This window comes from Haemaphysalis longicornis, unplaced genomic scaffold (genome assembly GCF_048455015.1).
Source record: "Haemaphysalis longicornis isolate Haplotype H1 unplaced genomic scaffold, Haemaphysalis longicornis Haplotype H1 scaffold_1, whole genome shotgun sequence".
Lineage (NCBI taxonomy): Eukaryota > Metazoa > Arthropoda > Arachnida > Ixodida > Ixodidae > Haemaphysalis > Haemaphysalis longicornis.
In genome coordinates, this window is record NW_027526203.1 from 437,508,232 (window position 1) to 437,528,151 (window position 19,920).

The window sequence follows — 19,920 nt, forward strand, 5'->3', positions numbered from 1 at the left end:
GAGCAGAGCCGCCGTAGCACTGTCGAATCCGCATCGACGGCAGTTTCTGCGAATGCCCCCCCGTACTGATCTCGTGAGGCGCCTAATTAAAAAGCGACCGTGGATGTGACGCAGGCGCTGCGAGTGCAAATGCTACCGCGGCTAACGAACGACGCGCGACGCTCGAGACGGTGGGTGGCAAGACGCGCGCTGAGAGCAGCCGGCCGGTCTGCATACAGGTCCGCCTACAGATGTGTTCGGCTTAGCACTGCGGCGGATATTCGAGTGCCGCTCTCGTAAGCGGTGCAGATGACAATTTTTAATGCAACCCGCCATGGCATCATTAACTCCTTTCTCATGTAAGCCACCATGGTCGGGACTTGGGGACAATTTCGTGCAGCGGTAACAAGCTATCACTCGAGCTACCTGCGCCGGCGAGGGCCACTTCGCGGCCGTGGACGCCGCCTGCACAGCGACCGTGCGGCTTGCTCAGTGGGCTTTTCGTGCCTCCGGCGCGTTTCCACATCCAATGGTAATAAACAGTAATAGAAACAGAGTGCCTGGAATCGCTGTAGAACTTTGGTCGCGGCCAGCTGCCCGATGAGCTGACGAAATCACGGCGCCTCCGCCGCCAACGATCGGGTCGTTCGTTCTCGAGAGCAGAAGCTCCGCCCTCCGGCCCTCCGATTGGAGCGGCGAGCCGGCAGTGCGGAAGCGGCAAACACAAACTCGTGACGTGTTTGGATGTTGTTTATTTACACTTGCGCGTGGTCCTCTGCTGGCCGCTCGGTTGCGTTTCGCACACTTCAAAATTGATTTTAAATATGTTCTAGGCTGTATTCACCGCTGATATTTTGCAGATGATGTATATGTGTTCCCACCAATCTATCTCCGAAGTTATCTCGCCTTCAAAATTTTGTGTCAGTGCCCCTTTAACGTGCGCCGAAATCTCGTACACACGGGCGTTTTTGCTTTTCGCCTCCATCAGAAAAGCGGCCGCCGTGGCCGGGAATCGAACCCGCGACCTCGTGCTCAGCAGCGCAACGCCTTAGCCACTGAGCCACCGCGGCGAGTCTTTTTTTTTTTTTTTTTTTTGTTCAGGGGTTTGTTCAAGGTCAAAAGGTACATGCAGGGGAAAGCAAGAGCCTACCATACCTACTTACCACTAGTGGACAAGGGGCTGATCTTTCAGTCAACGCAAAAAGTTACTCGGCCTTTTAGTGGCCCTTGAAGGTGTTTACCTTCTACAAAGGAATATTTTTTCTGTGCTGTAAGCAACGACATTTCATCTGGTCCCTCTACTGATAAGATGGCATAAAATAAGAATCGAATCACTATGCCCAAATAGACCGTTGTACAATTTCAAAACAAATGTCAATTCTTTAAAGTTAACACCAACTGAGTTATCAAAACATCATTTACGTAACTGAAGGCAAAAATTACATGCAAAAGGTTCTGATAAGTGCAATTTGATCATTTACTGCTTTGTGCATAACGTCAGAACCATCAAACTCAATGACTCAATCAGATCCTGATTCTGAACCACCAAGCTGTGGTGGTGTCTGGGATGCGTGTTCATCTTGCATACCGGAGGTCGTGGGTTCGATTCTCACCCAGAACTAAATTAACAAATACTATTCTTTGCAACTCGATCACTTTACTTTTATTCTCTTAGTGCCACCAGCCATACTGTCTGAGATCTCTCGGTTACGAAGCAAGGATGCTGGAGTTTTGACCCACTGAGTCAACTAATGCTTCCGAATCAAAAAAGAGCAGGCACCTTTGTTTCCATGGTCAATGGCTGACGAGTCCAAGATCCAAGCAGCCACCCGGCTCTGCTGCTGATTCAATGGACTGCGGATCAGTCGCGAGTTCTCAAGCAGCAAGGTTGAAGACAAACTGCTGAGCTCAAAGCCTGCAGGAAAAAGACAATAACAAAAACCCTCTATCAGGGTGGCTAGTACTACTACACTAAAAAGTGCTCACGGTATTCTGTATATTTTGACAGGCCTCTCAACATGATGGCATGCATACTGAACAGTTTTTATGCCAATAAAGCTATTACGTTTTAGTTAGTGCCTTCTTCAGCACCTGTCCCTCTCTTTTTTTTTTAACCATTAGAGCTGTTGATGATTAAAAATGATCACTTGCACAGAAATGGACTGTGGAAACTATGATAATAAGCAACAGGAATTTTTCAAAGACCAGTGCCCTTTACAAGTTGCCCTCTACAAGCTACAGGTTGCCCTAAATTGAAACAAAACTTGAATAAGGATACTCCAAAAAACACAAATAATTTCAGTTTAAAATTAGTGCTGGGATGCATAGCTGCTACAGCATGCATGTTTAACATTAAAAAGCATAAACCAAATGAAAAAAGAGAACACAGCTCATGCAGAGGCCTAGCTTTAAACAGGACTAAAGCAATTTCAATTTTTTTACTTGTTTTAAATGCCACAAAAACTATTCCATTAAATGACTAGACAACAAAAAAAGCACCTCACAGCCCAGCACAACACCACCAAGGTGGTGGTATTACAAGTACTGGTAGTTTTAAACAGCCCATTTTTAATTCAAAGGTAAACAAAAAGCAAATACTTACAGAACCTAAATCAAGAATCAATATTTGGGGAAAGAGAGTGCAGTACAACAACAACAACAAAATACAAAGAATTAACTCAGACATATATGTAGGAAGAGGACAGCAACCCTGTTTTTACTGACCCACAATGTACCCCTCACTGCGCCAACACAGGTACAGGAGGGGGGAAAAGAAGAGAGAGGGGATAGAGTGCTCTAATTTCCCCAAAACCACCTGGAATTGCTATGTCCTCAATATCACTATGTCTTTGAACCTCTGTCCTCTTACTCTTGCATGCATACTTCATTTCATAGACTCCTGAAAAGCAAAATGTAAAACTTGATGAATTGATGTAACGAGAGCAGTTGTCTGGGAGAACACTGCAGAGTGCAACTTTGCACTAAGCACAGAAAACTTACAAAAATAGCCAAGGGAGATATTGAAGTATAACAACTAGTATTAACAAACTGGGTAAATCAAGAGGCCCAACATTTCTCAAAGCGCAACAATAAAGGAGATGTCGTTTAGCGATGAGCTGTCTTGTCTGTTTTTATTTTGCTTTTTATATACTAGCGAAAAAGTTATTCAAGGTCCGCTTTCTTACATTTGACCTTGCGACTCTCTTAGGTGGCTTAAGTGAAGTACAGAAGGCAAATTGAATATTTATACAAAGAGTATTGTGTAGAGAACAAGTTCATATTTCTTACATCCGCAAATTATTCGCCTCAAGCCCTTCCCATGACAATTTCACCTTGCCTCTGTTCTAAGATAAATTAAGTTAAAATTAATTACAGATAAATTGGCTGTTTGCAGCACTGCGAACAACAAACGAGTTAATGGGCTGCTCCACCCATCCACTCACGCTCCCACAAAAGAAACAGTCATGCCGTGTCTCAATTAGACCACCATATCTGCAGATTCACAAAACTTGTCAGGACAATCATAAATGTTCTACTTGACCTGCACTTCCCCTGGAGGAACCAAATTCTCAGTTTTTATTCCTGCCTACGTGTTCGCATTACATCAAGGTGCACCGAGGAATTTCCGAGTTGACAACACAACTACAGTGTTCTACAAACAAGTTTTATGTACCGTACCTTCTGAACAACTGTAGGAAGAAACTAGTCAATTCCAACCTAGTGTGTGGATTTCGGCCACCTGAAAATGTTGCCTTTCACTACTTTAGGCCTGAAAATAGTGACCACAGCCCATTCATCTAGACTTGCTAGTAGGTTGCTTGATAGTGAGAAAAATGCCCGAGCACCATAACCGGAATTTCTGCACCCATGTTATGTGCTTGGCCCTACTCAGGCCCCCATATTATTTCCACTTGCCACGGCGAAACCAGAGTCTTTCAATGCTTTACTGGTCACAAAACTTCGGCGCTCACTTCATATAGGGACCGCGGGCGCTGCTACAGGCGCCACCGCCGCACGAAGGGCATCCAGCCGCCGGGCGTGCGGCATATTGGCCAGGTCTTGGCGTGCAAACGCTCGCTTCCTTTGGTCTCTGCGTGCTGATTAAGTGTGCTTTTTATCGTAGTAGATAGCGATGAATAGTCCAGTCATTGTGTATATACCTGCCTTCAATGGGGTTTTATTTTTCGAAGTAAATTACCGTAGACTTCGGCCGCGAACGGCAACCGCTTCTGCGTCCTCTGGCACAAGTGCTGTGCTGTCGCGTTTACAGATTTTCAAATCTCTGTTGCTTCTTTTCTTAAAGCAAAAGTTGTAAATTCCCCACATACGGTAGCTCTGTAGTCACGGACTACTGCGGTCATTTCGATAATACAATAAAAAAATCCGAAATAAACCAAATACGCGTTACTACGCTTAAGGAATCCACTTATTGCTCTGCAATGCACAGAACGCTAAAAGAAATAGCCCAATAGTATTGTCGTTTCGATGAGTGGGTACATACTTGAGAACATCTAAATACGCTGCAGAAACGCGAAGGATTAAAACACGAAGAGATATATGTTGCACCGTGTGTCTTTCCGCTTCCACGCTTTGGAATCCTTGCAAAAAAAGGAAGGGAGAAAAGAACAATAAAGCTGATTTTATCACACGCAACAAAAAATTTCAATATTACAAAGGGAGACAAAAGAGCGTGGTCCAGCGTACAAAAATTTACTTCGCGCTGCGATGTGCAGCACACGGAGGAAACAGATAATTGCCACGTAGCCAAAAACGACGCAAAGCTTTTCTGAATGAAGTTTAACGTTGAAGAAGCAGTCCACACTGTGACGTGCACAGATGAACGTCGATAAAGTGAGTTCCGCTGCACTTGCTATGCATGCATTACTCTCAGAACAATATTAATTTCAGATCCATGGAAATAGGATCGAGAACATTGTCGAAGGAACAAAAATCGAGTTAGCGACAAGGTGACACTCTTTCCATGTCAAACAATATTGCCCGACGGGACGTACGACAAAAAGAGCAAACGGGCGCTCCCGTTGAAACGCCAGATAAGAAAACCGGAAGTGGTTACGCGCGGTTACAAAACAAACAAAAGGAAACTTAAGGGATAATTCGCGGAAATATGAAAAGTGAAAGCACAAGGACGTCCCAAAGCTTTTTTTACACGCGAGCTTGAACGCAAGGTAATACAAGTTTGCTAACAGGCAATGAAGCACCGCTACTACCTGACTGATATGACAAAAATCCGTCTTTAAGTTATCCTTGTACAACTGTAGGTCCAGGATGCTCTCAAAAGGGTACATTGCTTTTTCCTTCTCACACACAGTGCATTTCCACATACTGTCACACACTTATAGTTGAAGCAGAAATCTCCCGTTTCTTGCCTTGGAATGGCGTGCCTCCATTTCTCACGCAGCTCCCCGTCGCTTGGTCAACAGAACAAGGAAACATTTTCTGTTGTATCGTTGTACGAGGAACGACATCCCGGGATGCAACACGTGTTCGGCATCGTCGTTGCACTACTTATGTCTCATCACAACAGCGCGAGATACACGTTACATTTTTTTCCCGCACAAAACAAACACTACTCGCCGCGTCTCCGACGTTCGAGCCAGTGCAACTCCGCCCGAGGAGTGACCTCAGTGAGATGGTAGCGCCACCGCGCGGTGGCCAAACGCAGCATATGAAGCTCTCCCATTGAGTTACGGAACAGTTTCATGACCAGTAAAGCATTGAAGGACTCTGGCGAAACCAACACCATAGCCGTGGCTCACGACATTGTTATGAGGAGTGCAAGGTTGTGTCTGTCTTCACTGTATCCTGTCGTTTACAGCACTTCTAGGGCCATTGGTGACTGCTGGAGGTGAGCACGGCTCATAGACAGATCACTGGTTCTACACAGAACACATACTATATTTACTGTCCTTGGTTTTCAGTTCCCTCAAAAACATTTCACCTGAAAACTAAGGACACTACATATAAGTAACAAATGAAACTATAACTATCAGCTTGTACCAAAGCACACCAGGTTGAAAATGTGCAGGGTCATTTTGATGATGCCTGTCAGTGAAACATGCTCTCAATTTCCGGGAACACACAAAACATTGCAAATTTTCTACTAAGAACACTTACACAGCTTGAAGGCCCCAAGTCTTGATCACTCAGGTCTGCTAACCATGCGTCACATAACCAGTCAGGAATAGTCTTATGCAAGCAACTCATCCAAGACCCACAAAAATATGGTTAGTAAGATTTTATGCTAATTTTTACAAATCAACGAAAGAAAATAAAAGGCCAAAGATCCTTTTTTTTAAAGCTGAATTTGTCTCACAAAGGCGGGTGATGCGGTGTTATTCTAGTCATGCTACCTGTCCCACTTAACGGAGATGGGGAGAAGGTGAGGTAGAAAGAAGATCCAGAAGCAGCTTTCAATACACTTTGTGTCATGCATTACTGCACACTAATGTACAAAGATGTTCTTGGACAGCAAAGAGCATTCAAAGCATTTATTTAGCTGAAGGAGAATTGTAAAAACAATTTACCAATGTTGAACAAGGATTGAAACTGACAGTGCTTTAGTAGCTACGAGGCGACTGCTCAGCTCGGTGGCCTGTTCTTACAGCCCACGGTTGGTCCGCCCCCGGAAGAGCCACGCAGAGACTGAGACTCTGCTGCCACTTCAGACGGGAAACACCGCAGCTCCTCAGAGCAGCTGCTGTCCGAGTGCAAAAAGACAAATGTGTGCACGCTGTCCTTGAACTCCGTTCCAGTCTGCTCCGCCCATGCTGTGCAGTACTGGCTCGAACTCTGGCCAGACTGATGGCTCTTCTCGGCCATGAGGCCGCTGCGGGACAGTCGCGGAAGATAGGTAGCACCTTCGAGGTGGGCACTCTTCAAAGTTGCTGGCACAGTGTCAGCGCCCTCTTCAACACACTCGTCATTGGCTTCACCTTTTGTAGACAGCCGGCCTGGCACAGTCATGGCTCCCTTGCCACAAGGCTCTCTACCCTGCTTTGCTCTGCCAGCATCTGCACCTGCCAATGCTCTGGGCTGCCCCGACTTCTGAAGCCCTTTTGGGCCAGTGGTCGGGGGTGCATCCTGCCTCGCCGTCTCGGTGCTTGGAACGGGTGAAACGTGTACGGCAAAGCGCGGGCCATCCACACTTTTCGCGGAATCGTTGGTAAAATGAAACCATCCTGTGCTCGGTGAAGCCTCCCTCCTGCGTTCAACATTGAGCATACCATTTTTGTTCAGGCCATTGAGCAACAACAGACCAGGGGCTTCTGCTGTATTCCGGGTCAATTTCTGCTGGGAAAGCTTCTGCTCAAGCAAACTTCCTGTGTTCCCCTCCGATGATGCACCAGATGAGCTGCCCACCCGATGCAAAAAATCTGCGGCGAGTCCATTCGGATGCACTTCAGGTAGCCCACTTTTGTGCTCAGGAGGTGCTGCACTGTTGGTGGCTTCGGAATAACTGTGACCTGTCAAGACCGACTTCTGTGCAGGCGGTGCACTCATGGCGACTTGGGAGGCAGTTGGGCTTGCACTCTGTTGTTTGTGCCCTTTTAAAAGTACTCGGGGATGAGAGCTGCCCACAATTGTAACCCAGGCGGTGTGCTCAGGTTCAACGACTTCCCCGTCAGGGTCGGTATTTACGCCAACATTTGTACCTTCCTTTAAAGTCCGCAAGCCAATAAAGGTCCCATTAGGGCAATTGGCAGGAGCACTGAGGCAGCCACAAGGCATCTCTCCCTCATTAAGAACTTTTTCCGCTCCTCTGTGACCGGGAATCTTAACACAGTATGTCCCAGGAGGTGGACGCCTGCAAAGTCCTCGATTTTGCCGTGCATCTTCCTCGGAGCACAAACGAGCACAGGAATCTGTGTAGTCGCTTCCGATGGACGGGTGAAACGTGACTAGGAACGTGTCCGTGTCAATGCCACACGTCGTGGCACTCCGCCCAGCGGCAGTCTCATCCAAACTCCCCATGCCAGCATGCACCTGCCTCGGAGGCAGTGATGTCCGTGAAGTGCTTTCACGCACGTTTAGGAACGAAGGGCTGTGCGCAGCCGACAATTTGGCCCTTGCTCTAGCCCGCCTTGCTCTCGCAGCGCTGGCACCCTTGCCCTTGGTGCTCGTAGAAGGAACGTCGCGGAACGTTGGTGCGTCCGATGGCGAGCTCTCGTCACCTGTGCTGCTTCTGGCGGCCACCTTGGAGCACTTGCACGATGCCTGGCTGCTCAGGCCGGAGCTGGAGAGGCCCGCTTGGGTGCAGGTGCGCGCACCCAGCATCAACTCGCGGTAACAGTGGTGGCGGCGGCAAGGTGAGCCCTCGCTCGAAGAGCAGCTGCAAAGGGCCGACGCACCTGAGGGCCCGTTGGCTCCAGGGAGGGCGCTCGAGTCCTCGGCTGCGGGGGAGGTCATCTTGGGTGCCTCCCGGCTGCCAAAGGTGATTTCGTGCTGACGGTACAGCCTGTGGTGCTGAAGCTGAGACACCCACTGCTGAAACTGAGCCTGGTTTTTCACCTGCGAATGCAATAGCTGGTATTAGGCAAATTTGCAGCCACCTGGGCCACTCAGTCAGCAGTTTCACTATTTCTTGACGCTCGCAAGCAGCTCAGCTTAGAGCAACAAGTGTAGGACACTGGTGCACTGAAACAGTTCGGTAAACCTCAGAGGCACCAATTGGTGTATAAACTGCCGAGTTTCTACTACTAATAGCAAGCAAGCTGGAGAAACTAAACGTGTAAGCCACTCATCCTGCCACTACAGTCCCAATTTTTTTACGCCCTTAAAAGAGCGTGTCTGTGTGGAGAGCACGTAAAGTGTGCAAAAACAATTTATTGCCGCCAGGATTGTAACGTTGTCCTGTGCGCCACGTTCAAGATGTTTTACACACATGCACATACACATAAAAGCCACTGAAGTTGAGAGGAGTGTTATTGAAACCTGAAACTGCTATTCGAAGGTATCGCATCAACTACTGACTTTTACTGTAACAAATTTTACTCTGATAGATTCAATAGAGAAAACAAGGCTACTTACACTAAAATATCCACACCAGAAACTCCCTCTATCTACCTGAAATGGCCTCACTTTAATGGCTAGTTAATGTTGGGAAGGACACCTCACTGGCGTAACAAAAGAAAAACAACAACAGAACTCACGTTGTACACCCACACATGCGGCAGCAGTCGCATCCCCACAGCTAGCTATCCAGGATTGTTATGCACCCCCAATTCCACGCCCGTACAGCCAAAGCTAGCTATACCTTACACTAAAGACTGTGCAGAAGTCGTGAGGCACAGTGCGAGATGGCTTTAGATCCAGCTGGCATCATAATAGCTGCCTCGCAGCATGGGCATCATTCTAACGCCTGACATTGCATATGAAGGTTGGTTGAAAATTATTAACATTCCATTTTTTACCATCAATTACAGCAATATACAGTGAAAGCTTGTTAAGGGGGGACACTGGTCTTGAGGAGCGAAAATTTGCCGAAACCTCAATTTTCTGTGTTAATTTTATTTGCAGTCTACAGGTTCCAAAGAATGTACCTGCAAAATATCATAGCTGTATCATAGGTATTCACAAAACTGTCGTCCTTTGAAGCCGCCTAAATGACCATTTTTGCCTGTGTTTCCGAACTTTGTGCCCTGTTTTCTCAGAACCAATTTTTTTACCACATGGTCAGCTGTCGGGTACAATATCTCGGGATGTACTGGTTCCAATTTTTTTACCACATGGTCAGCTGTCGGGTACAATATCTCGGGATGTACTGGTTCGATTTGTATCATTTTTGCTGCATTCAAAAGCTTATGAACTGAACAGTGCAATAAAACCACAAAAGTGTAGAATTTATTTTTGCTGGCACAAGATATTATGCAGTTAGTTTTACAAAAACATTGGCAGTTGATGACCTGACATTTATGAAGTTTACAGCATTTGCAGAAACAATGCTATAATTACTGCAGTGGTATAGTTGCACTACCTGGTCCTTCTAGAGCACAAAGGGTTAAAAGCTATTGGAGTATTTCATAGGTAGGTAATGAAAAAATTGCCCAAAATGGAGTGGCATAACACGTTGCACAACTCTAAACTTACACCCCATAGATGAAAACTGACTGCATATTTGTGCTCAGTATGTTGAAATACACTCAATGTGTAAATCTCAAGCACATAGGTTAAAAAACAACAAAAACGTCCTCAAGACCAGTGTCCCCCCTTAATTCAGATCTCTAGGGAGTAAAAAAACACGTATGAATGATCCAAATGTCAAATGATCGAATGAACGATAAAAACAGCATCTTTACAATTTTTTAAAATTGGTGATGCTAGTTTGTCGGTGGATAGCTGGGCGGGAAGAACAAGTTTTCGGATGTGCAACAATCTGTGCGGAGCAAGGGCACTGCATGGAGCATGACAGCAGAATTCTTCCAGAACAGCAAGAGCATCCGCAGCTTCTTTTGCAGTACGAGCCACCGGGAGTACATTGCACGGATCCTCTTCATCGGACGCCTCATCCACCACAATGAGGGCATCGTTGATGCCCTTGTTGTGGGCCATCATCGCTTAACTAGCCAGCAACAACTGGACGGCGCGTTGTGGCTCACATTTCGATAAGGCGTTTGTTCGATCAAGCGGTGCGTACGTGAATTTGCGCCAAAATAATGGAGGTCCACGACCATAGGGCAATGTGCATTTCTGAAGGGAGGGAGTAGGACTGCCGAATTATCCAAAGTTACGAATTGACGGGAGCCAAATTAACAAGGTTTTACTGTAGAATATTATCATTTTTCAGTAGAGCTCATTCTTTAAAATGTGCATGGTTCCAGTGTTTTAAAAGCATGTATTTACCTTCAGAAAAAAAAAAAAAAAAAAGCTTTTGATCTGCTATACATTCATGTATGTACAGCTTCTTGCAGATGTGAATCTGCATGAACTAGATGCCTGGGACTCAGCGTGCTAATACTGTACTGTGACATGGAAAAGGGCTTAACAGCAGACTGTACCCGCTACACTACAACCTAAAAATATTTTAAAGGGGCGTCCTTTTGGAGTGGACCAGCACGTTCAAGAAGCAGTGCAAATGTAGCCACCTTCGTATTAACAAAAAAAAAAAAAATCATGGTAACTACCCCCTTGTAAAATGCTGCAACAAGTGCGCCAAGAAGCACGGGGGGAATTATACTGACAAATAATGCTGTAATAAACCATAAAAATTGAGTGCAGACAATGTTTTACTTACCCTCATGTTATAACACTTTACGACTGCTTTGTTATGCCCATTAAAGCAGCCGTTAGTAGAACAAAGTAACCAAATACTGTCACTCGTTACGCACTCAAAAAATAACTAAGTGCATAGAATACGTGCTACATGCGACTGAAAGGAACGTGTTGATATAACTAAAAAGTAATGAGTTACTTTCCTGTCACTTTGACAACTGAATGGGCAGGCAAAGCTGTTTCAGGTTCCAATGTCTTATACTCAAGCATCACTGTTGCCATCTAGTGCACATTTGGCTGCCTGCGAAGTAGAGCAGCTGAACTGTCATTCTGTGGAAGCGCTTGAAGGAACAGCAGCGTTGCGTTTCAGAACAGCTCAACAGCTCAAGAATTGCTGTGAAGTGATAAACAACTCATTTCTAGATAATGACCCCACAAGGGTATTCTTGGGGGCACTCCACTCTACTAACAGAATGTTAGTAGAGTGGAGTCCTAACTAAAAGAAAAATTGAGGCCAAACCAGTTCAAATAAGTTAACTTGACTCTTTCGTTACCACGCCTATTCAAATCGATCACCGGTGATCGAGGATTTATATTGCCTATTTCGACATGTTGTAGTCGTTTCTCGTACACCTAATACGGCCAGTAGTTAGTCTAGGCACTGCCCTTTTAGAATAAGTTTAAATTTTCCCGCTCCGGCAACATTGAGATTTTTGACGGCATTTTTTGCGAGCTGAGGTGCGTGTGTTTTTGAGGAAGGGGGCGTGGCTGCTGCACTTGAGAAAAAAGGATACAGGTCGTGGTTAGGCTGCATTAAATACCAAATAATGGGGTCACCTTTGTAATCCGACAGCGTTGAGAGGTGATAATTACTTGAAAACGGCCCCAGCTATTCACTAATGATCTTTGGTTCGGACAAAGGGCAGCTTTATTCTCCCAAAGCTTATTTCTGATGGTCCCCCGCATGTCTAGCAAGTGTGCCTGACATTTTCAACCAGTTTCCAGCAGTTTCGGTTTCGTTTTCGCATTGCGAAATTCATATTTGGCGCTACTACGCAGTTACCCAACTACAAGCTCATTTGCCATGGCGCCTCCGTTGCCCGCTACTGCTCCTCAAAACAAGCATGCCGCTCGCGCTTCCACTTTATCTACGCCTTGCTTCTGCGATAAGAGCTTCCGCGGAAAGTCAAAAGATAACACCAAGTCATCGGGTATCAGTTCAGACGAGGAGAACGCTTCCAATTGGCCTTGAACACCGCCAGGTGTTCACCGGCCAGTTTCGGTTTCATATGAGGGTATTTCCGGAGGTCTAGTGTCGCTTCTTAGTAGTACTGTCAGTTCTGACAAAGTCTCCAACAGCCTTGTATTTGTTTCTTTTCAAAATTGTTAGGAGGCACTGCAATGTAGTAGGCTCGTAGTGCTGAACTCTCTTCACAGCCCGACGGCGGCTTGGTGAAAGCTTGCTAGGCATGATTCTAGCGCATCGTACCTTATTCCTGCAAGCAGGGTTACCATAGTGAGTCAGAACATGATAATAAACTGCAAATGAAAGTTCTGACTGGTAAGTGATCATCAGAACGTCAACAAGCATCCACCAAAGAGTTTGGTTCTCAACTCCAAGCGGATTTTTTCACATCGCTTGCTTGCCTTCAATATTGTGCCGGTCATAATCATTGACAAAGTGTTTTTACATCACGTGGAGGCTAATTTGGGCCTTTAATAATGTCAAACCACCAGATTTCTTCTAGAGAACTATCCAAAATAGCAAAACTTGAAATAGAGGTTGGGCTTCACAACATGGCACGGGCACCACGACGACTAACATTTTCTTTTATATCTGACAAATTGTACTGCGCAACTCAATTTTTTTTCTAGGACGGGTTTTTGAAATGTCTACCTACAGAATGTATATTCTAAATTTTTTCTACTACTGGTGGTTTATTACAGACAACTTACTTTTTCCTTATTTTCTTCGACGCGTGGGCAAAAATTTCGAATTCGATAATTTTTTCGGAATCATTATTTAGGAAAACATTATTAAAACTGGTGTCGTTGGAAAGCGCGTGGAATAATCTGCATTTTGTGTCACTGCAATGTGTGCCTAACCAATATGTATAGCACAAAAAAATGTTTTGTTAGACCCTTCAAAATTGGTCAATTTCCCGCGGTAACGAAAGAGTTAAAGCTGATACAGTAAAACCTGGTTACAAGAGACAGTGTTACAAGAGACACTTGGTTACAAGAGACATTCGAATAAAAGCGTTTTGGTCGGTTTTCCTATGTTCACCATGTTAGCAACATTGCCTACAAGAGACCTTGGTTACAAGAGACACGTTTTTTGGCTCCCCTGAGCGTCTCTTGTAACGGGGTTTTACTGTATACCATAAACCAAGGTTTCATGTCTTTGCTTGCCCTTTTTGCAACTGCGTTCTCAAGTTAGAACTTTAACAACCCACTTCAATAGCTCTGAGACTGAGGTAGCCACAGGGACAAGCCTGCGCTCAAACTAGGTTCCATACCTTCCACTGTACGCACTCTTACCCAAAAGTTACATAAAAGCATTACTCGTTACTCGGCCTAAAAAGTAAAGAAATGCATTACTAGATCCCCTTCCCAGAAAGTAACTTAATTGTTACTGTATTATTGAAAAGGTTACTTGTAACCCATTATGTACAGCATTAATCTTGCTTCCTGTCAGGCAAAACAGGCCTGGTGTGCCTGACAAAAAGCAAGCTAACAAACCTACACCAGAGGCAACTGAATCGACTTCTTTTTGATTGCTCGTTTGGCATGAGAAAGCCACATAGTCTGAGCAGCCCTGTCCAAGAAGGTACCGTATAGATGTGGCTAATGGCCACCATCTTGTAGCGGTTGCACCCCTGACTTGTGGAAAAAAGAAAAAAGAAAATGTATTTAAATGTTACAGGCAGGATCAAAGATTTCAAAAAAAAAAAAAGGAGGGGGGGGGGGGGAGGGAGCACCGTGCACTTGATAGTACAAGAAGTTTGTTTTTCTTCATTACAGTAGGCTGGTGACACCTAAAATTTTGAGCATTTTCCCGTATTTTCCCTTTTCATCCTATCTCGTTCCCTCGTGGATCAGACACGAACTCAGGAGTACTGTGTAGCTTACAGCAACTACACCTCAGGAAGCTCTAACTGGTCAGTTAAAGAGAGGAGCTTCCTGTGGATGTGCAAATGGGTGATGGTTTCTTAAAGGAGCCATGAAGAGAAAACAAAAGTTTGTTTTATTCGAAAGATTAGGTGTTTCATGGTACCCCAAGCGCTTTCCCGGAAGCAAATGATGCTTTATTCACTGAGAAATAAGGCAATTTAAGCCAAAATTTTAAATCTCCCGCTAAAATTGCACATTTGGTAACGTGAGCAATTGTGTCACACGGGCCGGTCCATGAAACAGATACTTAGTATGTCGACTCCATATAGCACCCACACGCGGGAGTCGACCGAGACGGCGGCCATTTTAAAAATGCTAGTAAAACCTAGTGCACCCGCAGCCCTAGTCATGGAATCGCCTGATCCGGAGAACAAAACTCTCGCCGAGGAGCTCGGGCTTGCATTTAACAACCTCACACCACTTGAACGCTCAACGCTTCTAAGTGCACGAGCGGCAAGAGTTGTGGGATACGCGGTGGGCGGGAAAGCGACCATTCCACGATAGCCACAACAGACGAACGCCCTGCCGTCGGCACCGCTGCCTCGTCAGCGCCGTCGCCACGGACGAATACAGACTGGTACGTATGTGCCGTATTTTTATTACGGTTAATAATAGTTCAACTTCAGTAGCAGTATCGCTTATGCCAGTTGGCCGGTGTCGTGTATGGAAAGCCGTTCGCGCGAGCTCTCTGCTTCGACCAGAAAGATACGAGCGTCAATGCGCGGTGTTTACGGCATTTTTCCTCCAAGGTCAGAGCGCCTCGAACCCGAGCGCGACGGCGAGATGTCGAGCTCGGCCAGGCGGTTGTTTCGTACGCATTGGCGCACACGCTTGCGTGTTCGTTCGGAACTTCAACCGTTTACTCCACCGTTCTTTGTCATAAAAAGAATGTGCAGTATGTTTCACGGGCATTTAGCTCGCTATGCAAACTGTAAGCCCTGCCTAACATGCGTTTGCTTTTGCCGGCCTCCGCCAATCGCAGAGCTTAGCCCATGTGACGGCATAGGTTCTGTTGCGGGAAATGAGCTGGTGGGTCGCATGACCATTTCCGTTTTTCCTAATTATGTAGCTTATTTGAGCGAAGTTTGCGTTATAAGTGGTGTCGTTATGGTTCTAACGAGGCAATCTTTCGAATGAACCAAACTTGTGTTTTCTCTTCATGGCTCCTTTAACTATCATGAATAAAAGATCAGAAATAAACCAAAATAAGACATGTAACCTGGGACACAGGCATCAAGATGAGGTCAGGGGGGCAAGACGTGAACAAGGATTAACATCTTCCTATGCCAGTGAAGATGGCAACTGCCCTATAGGTTGCATTCCCTAGCCCGGCACCCATGCGGGCAACCCTCCGTGTGCACCGCCATGTATGTGGCGCAGCATCTGTGTTATGTGGGCTCCATGAGATGAGGAAACTTGGATGCGCTGGTGCCCGATGGAGCACAGCACGTGGCAACAGCGAGGGCTGTTTGATGTTCCAAATTGTGCCCCACCAAACACAAAGTAATATCTCGACGCCAAATACTCTTCCGTGCAGCACCGTACGATCGACCTATCACTAGACATGGTTGAAATCGTCGCGTGACTAGAGCGGCAAGAACTTAAGAGCCTTGTAGCTGCCTCGTGATAAAACGAGTCATACGCGTATGCTACTGAAAACTAGGGGTGTGCGAATATTCGAAACTTCGAATATTCGATTCGAATTTTTTGGTATTCGATTCGATTCGAACGACACTTTTATTGTTCGAAATATTCGAACCACCCAAAACTAAAAAAAAAAAAAAATCAGAGCGCGTCTGTATCGGTGTTTATTTACAGTGGACTCTCGATAATACGATTCTGGGGGTGCGAATTTCGGAATGATACGAATTTCCGAAAAGTCCCGGCGAAATTGCATCGTTTGCAATGGGAAAAATTTCGGCTGTTACGAACGGACCTGCGCGGCCCGGCGGAAGATACGAACGAGCCGGCGAGGCACCCGACTGCCGAACGAGCAAGTGACCGCTCTCGCTCCCCTGTTTGTCACTCTTTCTCCAGAAACGGCCGGGCTGTTGTTTTCTGCTCGCGAAAACGCTCTGCGCACGCCCAACGCGCTGACACCGCCGCGAAACCACCCCCACGCTGCGCGCGGCGCGGCCGGCGGCGTCAACATGGCGTCGGCTCCAGCCGCGAAGTGGCGCGGGCGCTCAAGCGACCGCTTCTAACTGCTCTTTAAAATGCTGCTCAAGGGAGACACGAAGTTGCTTGTGCGGTAAAGGAGCTGATAATGCATGCGAAAACGGTACTATAAAACATCATCCGCGCTGCTAGTGAAAGCGCCCATAAAATATTTGCCGGGGTGCTAAGCCTAACCATCTCGGGCGGAGCCAAGCCGGCTGTCTCGAACCATCGCCTCCTTTAACTGAGGCGATGCTCGATCTCATCGCAAGTAGTCAGGCTCCTCCATTCTGCCGCGCGCGCCGTGCGTCATTTTCTGACCGAGGTAGGCGCTACCGCGAGCGCGAAATCGTCGATGTGGGCGTGAAAATACAGCGCTCGCAGAGCTGAGGCGAGCGAATCGCGTGCAAAAACGCACCATGCGGTTCACGCTTGGCTGTTGCGGCGTGTAGCGAGCTTGGGCACAGCGAGTGAGGAGACGAGCGCGAAGCTTTACGTGCTCCAAAAAGGACTGCTTTGCGACACGGGGGTTAAAAAAAGCAGAAAAAATCACGAATTTCTTCACGCGAAAGTAGGAAAAGAAATACACGAAAACTTTTTTCAGCGCAAAATTTTTTGGTCTGTGTTGGTTCGTACGAATTCCGGATGATACGAATATTTTTCGCAGTCCCGCGAGATTAGCATCATCAAGATTTTACTGTATCAGCGCGCGGCAATGTGCACGGGCGCGGGCATGCCAGCTACTAGTGTCTCAAGTGAGCGGCTGTTTTCGGTATCTGGTAAAGTGGTGACGGGCAGGAGGTTGTCACTGCTCCCCGAACATGTCGAGCAGTTAACCTTTCTCCATGTTAACATTTAAGTGAGTGCAGACCTTAACCTGTTGAGTGCAATGGTATTGTGTAATTCCTAATTTTACTTTGTGTGATTTGTTGTGCAATAAAGTTGCAGTTTTTGTGTCTCTAGATGGTGAAAACATTAATTTTACAAAAAACAATAAGTATTCGTATTCGAAAAATATTCGAAAAATATTCGATTCGATTCGAACTTTGTTTTTATTATTCGAATTCGCTTCGAAATTAAAAAATTGATATTCGCACACCCCTATGAAAACCCATTGCTCCTTTAAGTTCTGTCCCCTGTTCAAGGACAACAGAAATATTGTTGCCGACAATTTTGCCATGCGGAAGCCAAACTCAAGTGATTTTTTTGTGTTCAAAGGGCACGTGCGGTTCACCAGTGCTTGTGCCGATTAGGGAATGCAAGCGGTGCAAGCACGGCACGGCTCAGGTGACGGCCTCACGTGCACTAGCTGCTATGCTACCATTGTACCTAAATCGGCGAATGCATGAATCATCTCTTCAGAAGCCTTATTGGATTTTTGCACTCAACCACGCATTACAGGGCACTTGTGTCGACATCTGTGGTTGCAGGCAACTGCAGCCTCTAGCGCACTCTGTCGCTTTCATTCACAGCCGTGGCTTCCTTCTCAGCTGATGCGAAGTTCTCGAGGGAAAGGAGAACGCCACCACGTAATGCGAGTGCAATTATTTATAGATCTGTTAACAATACACCCGAGAATCGGGTTGAAACGGGGCAGACGATGCACTCCGGTGGGCTTTTTTTTTTTTTTCTATGATGTGCGGGCGCAAAGCACATAAGCAGGTACAGCGGCACAGACATGGCGGTTTCCAGTGTTGCCACGTGAAGAAATCGCCGCTTAACTTTCAGTAAATACCATCTATATTTTCTTCACATACATGTGAGTGCTTCAATTTAGTATAGGCAAGTTTAATAAGTAAAAAAGGTCATCATCAAAAACAAATTTTGCTCATCTGTACATAATGGCCGCATCTCTGTTTATCGTCTCAAATCTTAAAAGAAAAGAAGGATGCAGCTGTTACACGGCTATATACTGCAGTACACGAGGCTAGAAAAGCAGTCAGCAAAGTGTAAAAACACAGTGACAAGGCACAGGCAAGGTTCTTAGTGGTCAGACAACACAAGAGCATTGCCAAGCCTTGCAACTGAAATGACAGCGTATTTAGGTTGGAGCCAACTAGCAGCAAATGAAAACGGAAAACACAGCACCCTGTTGCACTGCACTCAAATGTGCTGCTTGCGGTGTGTTCTTAAAGTGACAACAAATCACCAATGTGATATTCTTTGTAGTGAGCAAACAAGAGCTGGACAGTTAGGTTTCATGGCCCCTTTAGAGATGTCGCAGCTGTAAATACACGTAACGCCATCTGTCCACTGCTCACTCCAGCTTACCCAGCAAATGCTAGCTCTCACCAAGTGTGCATCGTGCAGTAACACTTTTTGAATGCTGCAGAGGTGTACGGTTCTTGTAGCAATACATATGCTATCTAAAAATGGAATACAAATATTGAGACAGCTAATAAGAAAATTGATGGGTTTGAGAGTAGCTGCCACATGACACGACCAGAGCGTATAAAGAAAGCACGACAGGCTGGCCCCCGCAGTGCTGCCAGTCTTATCAGCTAGAAAGCAAAATCATGAGGCAATGCTGCACAGCGGTGAAAGCAGGGCACTGCCATTTTAATGCACTCATGAAATGGCTCTTCCTTTTCCCTCCTATGTGACTGTCAATAAAATGTTGTTGCTGCCCAAATTGTAGCTTCCAAACAATTTTAAAAAAGAACACCACCCCTTTTGGTCCAAATTTTTAAAACCTTCCACACTTTCACCAACCTTTTCTTAACTTCTACGAAAATTCAAACACAGCATATTGGAACTGCGTATGGGCTACATACAGTGGCTTCCCACTTCACGCAGTCATAATATTACCTTATCAGGCAAGGCGAGAAAAGTTATGCATACCTTCAAGTGATAGATGAACTCCTCAGCGTCAATGTCAATTCGTCGCCCTTTGCTCTTAGTAGAAATAACAGAAAGCCCAAGGTCTACAGAACCATGATTTTTGCCCTTTGCCATCTGCAATGAGCAAAAATGTTAGCCCACAGCTGGCAGACGCGAGGAACATGATACAACATTTAAAACCCGATGAAGACGGCACTCACATCGGTTGAAGACTTTGCATATGTCAGGATTCCTTTCTCAAGGCAGAAGAAACGCTGCAAAGAGAAAGAAACAAAACGCCACATGACACATCTCTCCGAGATGTCCAAAGCAGTGTCTAAACTACAAGGAAAAAGGAGAAGCATAAGACATTAATGCTCCAGACATGCAAGTCGAAAACTAAGACTCCAATGGTCAAGCAATTGCTATGACTCACAAAGTGGCCCCCACAACTACATTTAGCAGCTCAGTAACCCGATCACAACTCTTCGATAAGTGTTCTCCAGGACATAACAGTTCCTGAATTCCATATTACTTAAAGAAGAAAACATGGCTCCAGTG

General features: G+C 45.9%; 1 protein-coding gene across 10 annotated transcripts in view; it reads right to left on the reverse strand.

The window, feature by feature from the left end:
* LOC144155800 (oxysterol-binding protein-related protein 6-like) overlaps positions 1-19,920 on the reverse strand; it is a 149,013-nt gene that overhangs the window by 48,181 nt on the left and 80,912 nt on the right. For all 10 annotated transcript variants that reach the window (XM_077687471.1, XM_077687476.1, XM_077687469.1 and 7 more), the window contains 4 exons: positions 19,581-19,634; positions 19,381-19,494; positions 8,349-8,508; positions 1,760-1,894 (listed from right to left, as the gene is read on the reverse strand). In XM_077687471.1, the coding sequence (XP_077543597.1) occupies positions 1,760-1,894; positions 8,349-8,508; positions 19,381-19,494; positions 19,581-19,634 (463 nt within the window). The remainder of the gene's footprint in view (positions 1-1,759; positions 1,895-8,348; positions 8,509-19,380; positions 19,495-19,580; positions 19,635-19,920) is intronic.